General features: G+C 43.9%; 1 protein-coding gene across 1 annotated transcript; it reads right to left on the bottom strand.

Annotated features, from left to right (window-relative positions):
• Positions 1-300: 300 nt before the first annotated feature.
• Positions 301-3,427, bottom strand: LOC102563789 (sulfate transporter). Its single transcript, XM_059733419.1, has 2 exons — positions 2,810-3,427; positions 301-1,899 (listed from the first exon to the last, which is right to left on the bottom strand). The coding sequence occupies exons 1-2, from the start codon at positions 3,425-3,427 to the stop codon at positions 301-303; spliced, it is 2,217 nt and encodes a 738-aa protein (XP_059589402.1).
• Between the last annotated feature and the right edge of the window lie 2,487 nt (positions 3,428-5,914).

Genomic DNA, 5,914 nt, shown 5'->3' on the forward strand with positions numbered 1-5,914 from the left:
CATCTGAAAAATGTCCATGTCTTTGCTCATACTCCCCTGCAGTGTAGGTGCCCTCTTGAGGCAAGGAGGATGTACCACTTCAGGCTTTCACCTAGTAATTGCCTTTGGGGTCCTTCCCACTGCCCCTCCCAATTCATTTGTTCATTCTCCTTAAATCTCCAACCCTTTCAGACATTATCCTGCTGCTAACATTGCCTTGGGGTGCTCTGCATACTCTGAGTATAACAAGATTAAAAAAGAGGTCTGAGCTTTGCACTAAATGCATCCCTGTTGAAAGTGAACCAATCCTCCTCCCCCTTTCTACAGATCAGCTGGGAAATTTAGGTCCTCCAAGATGTCCTGAACTTCAGAGTCAAGGAAAGCTGCCTCTTTTGCCTTGCTATCCTCAAAATGTCTCTCAGCAAATTGCACAGCATCGTGGACACTGTGGAAAGCCAGGTGCTCACCATCATCTGTTTTGCTGGCCCAGCCCCCATCCTGGAGTAGGCGCCGGATAGACGGGTTGCAATTGGCCAACAGGACCTGGATACCAACTTCCTTGTAGTCCTGGCGGGTCTCCTTCAGCGCTGAAAGTCCTACTGTGTCAATGAACTGCATGGCCCCACAGTCAATGATTAAGGTGTGCATACCTATGGAGGGAACAGGAACCTCTGTTTTCTGGACTCCCTTCTTGGCAGACTTGAGGCAGCTAAACCTGGCAGAGAAGCAGTTGTTACTGTTGGTCATGGTTGCTTTGGCTTTGGCTTCAACTTTCTGTTGTTTGGCAGAGACCACGGCAGGATTTACTCCAGTTTTCTGATAGAGCGCGCTCTTGAAGTAGTCCTTGTTGGCATAGTAAAGGGAGGATTCAAACCTAAAGATCTTTATATTGGCAATGCTACTGAGTTTCTTATAAGTGAACAGATCTTCATAGATTTCAGTGTTGCTGACCTTGCCTAGGAGAGTGGCTCTGGGTCTTTGGGTGCGGAAAATAATGCATAGGAGGGCAAAGCAGACCCCTACCAAGAGTCCTATCTCTGTGGAGAGGAGTGAAGAAGCCAGCATGGTGACCCACCAAACCACAGAGTCCACCTTGCTGAGCTGCCACATCTTATGGGTGTCCACAAATTTCAGCAAGCCCCCCCGAAGGTTGACAATGGTGACTACCCCCAAGATGCAGGTCTGCAGTGAGTAAAAGAGTGGGGCAATCCACAGCAGCACCAGCAGCAGCACCGCTGAGGTGACCAAACCTGAGAGCTGTGTATGGCTTCCTGTGGATTCCTTAAGCAGAGTCTTGGCCAAGGCTGCAGAACTGGCAAAGGAGTAAAAAAAAGAGGGGACCAGGTTGCACATGCCAATAGCAATCATCTCTTGATTGGCCCGGACAGTGTAACTGTGCTTTTTGGCAAAGATTTCTGCTAGAGAGACAGTCATTGCGAAACCAATTATGGCAATGGGCAAAGCATCAATTGCCAGGCTGGAGAAAAGGTGCACATCTGGTACTGTGGGTTTCCTGAAGCCAGTGGGGATGGTCCCACAAACAGCTGAATTATATTGCCCTTCAAAGTTAAGGTAATATGAAAGCAAAGTGGCTACAATGACCACCACCAGTTCTATGGGGAATGGTGCCTTCATCTTGTCCTTATACCGGGCATTGATTTCTTTGATTGGCACAATGACAGCCAAAGCAATCAAGCTAGTTACCAGGTCACAGATGTTGGTGATCCGGATGTATCTGAAGATGTCCACCCACGTCAGGATAAGAGACCCTATACCTTCATGGCGAGGGATTTTCAACCCTAGGAGGTACTTCATCTGGGAGGTAAGAATAGTCAGGGAGGAGCCAGTCACAAAGCCACTCAGGAGGGGTTCTGACAGGTACACAGCAATGAAGCCCAGCTGGAAAACGCCCAGAAGGATCTGAAAAAAAAGCCAATTTTACACTTAGTGCCTGTGTGAAAGTCTGCGGAGAACAAGGACACATTTCCATTAGCTTTCATTCTAAAGACATTGTCTATTTTATTGACTGGGCATTCATGAGATCAGGCCGTTGTAAGACAGACTGTTATTTGAAGTAGCTAATCTGGGGACTGGAGTAGGTCTGTGGGTCCAGTGGCTACAATACAGAGCAGCCTACAAGATCCCTCCTGCTAGCAAATAACTGCAGTTAGTTGACAGGGAAATCCAAAGGATTAGCCAAATCCCTAGGTCCCCTTTTGCAGCATGGTTCTGCTCAGGCAGCCCAACACAACATACAAATACCCCAAATTGCATAAAACCAATGAACCAAACACAACATTTGTTTTCATTCAGGATAATGAAAGTCAGGGGCAGGCCAAGAGCAGGAAAGATGGACCTGGAGGATACCACAGCCAAACAAACACTGCTGGCACAAATCATACATAGGAAGCTGTTATTCTCATGTAATTCAGAGCTCCCTAAAGAAGTTATGCCAAGAACCAAGTCAAGTCCAGGAATGGTATAGTGGAAAGATGGCTTACAACCATCTTTTCACACTTCTCAAATTCTTCCTTTAGTACATTTCATTCAGCTTCTAGGATCTGGACTATTACCTGGTGGGAAAATAAATTCATGACCAAAATTCAGACCTAGATTATGGCTTTTAAAAATTGCCAGGTATCAAAGGTATTTGGATTTAGCATTTTGGCTTGTACCATTTAAAGAGTAAGGAGCTGAGTAAGTACCATTATTACCAACTATCATCTAAATTGAGACCTGTATTTTGAAGAGCTAGAAGTTTAGAAGTGTGCGTTTTAAGCAAGTCTCTACACCAGAGAAGAGAAAGATAAACATAATGAAACTGCTTTACCTGGTAAAGACCAACAAGGAAACTTAAAGAAATTCCCACTTTGATTGCATAGCAGCTTTTCTCACAGGTGGCCGTCCCATTGCTAGAGAATGTGGAATTCATTTGCAGGGCAAACCCAGCGTCATCTTCACCATACCCTGCTAGCCGAAGTTGCCGGTTCACAGACTGCCCAATCATCAGGCACAGGACACCAAAGGAGCCAACACTGTTATGGTGGGAGGTGGCCATAGCAAAGTAGATGATACAGCAGAAGAAGTTAGTGTAGAGTCCATAGATAGGATCTTGGCTTGCTAAGAGGGAGTAGGATATTGACTGTGGGATGGCAACTATTGCCACCATGAACCCAGAGATGACGTCCCCGAGCAACTGCTCTTTGATTTGGTACCGGGGAAGCCATTCCAGCACTGGGAACAGCTTGCAGAAGAAGGTGATGATGCTTTGGTGATTGCACTTGCAGGCTTCTTTGGCTTTCTTCAGGATGAGCTCCTTGGTGCTGAGGTCTGTAGGCTCATGCTCTTCTAACTTGACATGTACGTAGTGAAAAGATGAATTTTGTAGTTCAAGGGAACTCTGTGCTTCTGTGTTCTGCTCAGCCTTCTGGGTGTTTGCAGTCTCCATCGCACCACAGAAGCTAAAGGAAGAGAGCAGGAACGCCCATAAATGTCGTCTTTGTTACTAGAATATGCTCTGCATGGCCCCAGGCCTCAGGTAGAACACAAATAGTCAGATACATGGAAGTTGCAAGACAATGATTTAACACAGTCACAAAAAAAACCCACCTCCCTTGGAACTGGTTGATCAATCTGACCTGAATAATTAACTGAGTTATCCACAGCACAGCACTTCTTGCAGTCATTTTCATCAGTGGAAAAATGAGTGAAAAGCTAGTGCAGTTACCCTAAATCATAATGCCTGTTTTTATATCCAGTTCCTTTTGGTATAAATGCCTACCCAAGGATGAGCACAACAAAAAATTAAGACCATGGCTTGTTACAAATGTAGCTGAGCTGGTAAAAAATTTACAGTGGAAACTTCTGCTGTCGGAAAAAGGTATTTCATCAGAACCAAAACTACCTAAGGGAAAGTGTCATTCTCCATGAAATTTCAATTTGGGAGAAAAAAAGTGAAGAAAAAAATGACTGGGTTGACATTCCATTCAGCACGTCTGTAGTATAAAGCTGTGATTTTTTCCCACAATAACTTTTAATTTAGAATGCTGTTAATATATTGACAAGTATATTAAGAAAAGGTTGAAAACATTCACCTCAACAATATTTTCCTGGAATGTCATGTTGTGGAAAATTTGAAATTATTTTAGTTTTGTTTTGAATTGGAGCAAACTTCAAAATCATGGAATTCCCAAGAAATAGAAAATCTTGTGGTTGCACAGCTCTGGTCTTAAGGAGGAGGATGAGAATAACCCAAAGAGTGTAGGCAGGCCAGGTTCTTTGGGTAGATATGATATCTTTTATTAGACCAGCTGAGAAGTTGGAAAAAAGTTCTTTGCAAGCTTTCAGGCACAAGAAGGGTGACTGTGCCCGAAAGCTTGCAAAGAATGTTTTTCTAATTACTCAGCTGGTCTAATAAAAGATACCACATCTACCCAAAGAACCTTGCCTGCCTATGTCCTTAGACCAACACGGCTACAACCAAAAACCCAGCAGAAGTGTAGTGCCTTCTCTATGAACTGTGATAATATTAGCAAATTGTACTGAATTGTGAACATTTTCAAGACATCCCCAAAAGTGTCTGAATGCTCTCAAATAATGAAGAATACAAAACCTTGATTTGTGGTGAGCTGAAATTGAGGCTTTTATGTGTAAAAACTGTTTGCAAATTTTAACTAGCTCCCAGCCTCTGTTACTAATACAATCTCAAATTTTGGCGAGCAGTTTGCCTTCAAACAAGCTACACCACCCTGCAAACCATATGAATAGAAAGCAAAGAGGCCTCCACTACCCAAGCAGATGAAGTCTGTTGAGGAAAATGTTGCTTATGAATGCATGCAACGTGCCAATTATTTTTATGGCAATTTATGAAACTTTTTTCATTTTCATCAAAATTTATTCTAAAAAATTATTCAGTTTTTCAATAAGGGATTGAAAATTAAATGATTTTCAGAGAGGGTTTTTTTTCCTTGCAAAACCTGCAGTTTATAAAAAAAAAATAGAGTTTGTGTCCTTTTTCATTTTGAAAAGAAGGACAAATTAATCAAAAATTATTTTCGTTAATATTTTTGTTTCTAACAAACCAAAAAGTCCTGCTCTGCTGCAATTACATTCTGATGGGAAAATGTTGAGCCGCTCTAGAAAGCGCATATAATAGCTCAACAGAAGGACGGGGCGGGGAGTAGCCATTCAATTGCTATATTCCCACTGCATGAATAAAGGGAGTTTTTAAAAAATGCCTTTTCCATTCTCCATCATGCTTTACTCGTGGTAGAGGCATTCCTTCCTGGTAATTTCCACTGCAGCCAGAGAGACTGCCTCTGGACAAACGTTATCAGGAACAGGCAGATTTAGTCTTAGAGTTGGTGATGGATTTAGCGAAGTGTCCCTTATAGATTCATAGATGTTAGGGTTGGAAGGGACCTCAATAGATCATTGAGTCTGACCCCCTGCATAGGCAGGAAAGAGTGCTGGGTCTAGATGACCCCAGCTAGATACTCGTCTAACCTCCTCTTGAAGACCCCCAGGGTAGGGGAGAGCACCACCTCCCTTGGGAGCCCATTCCAGACCTTGGCCACTCTAACTGTGAAGAAGTTCTTCCTAAGGTCCAGTCTAAATCTGCTCTCTGCTAGCTTGTGGCCATTGTTTCTTGTAACCCCCGGGGGCGCCTTGGTGAATAAATCCTCACCAATTCCCTTCTGTGCCCCCGTGATGAACTTATAGGCAGCCACAAGGTCACCTCTCAACTTCCTCTGGCGGAGGCTGAAAAGGTCCAGTTTCTCTAGTCTCTCCTCGTAGGGCTTGGTCTGTAGGCCCTTAACCATACGAGTGGCCCTTCTCTGGACCCTCTCCAGGTTATCCACATCCTTCTTGAAGTGTGGTGCCCAGAATTGCACGCAGTACTCCAACTGCGGTCTGACCAGCGCCCGATAGAGGG

This window comes from Alligator mississippiensis, chromosome 9 (genome assembly GCF_030867095.1).
Source record: "Alligator mississippiensis isolate rAllMis1 chromosome 9, rAllMis1, whole genome shotgun sequence".
Classification (NCBI taxonomy): Eukaryota; Metazoa; Chordata; order Crocodylia; family Alligatoridae; genus Alligator; species Alligator mississippiensis.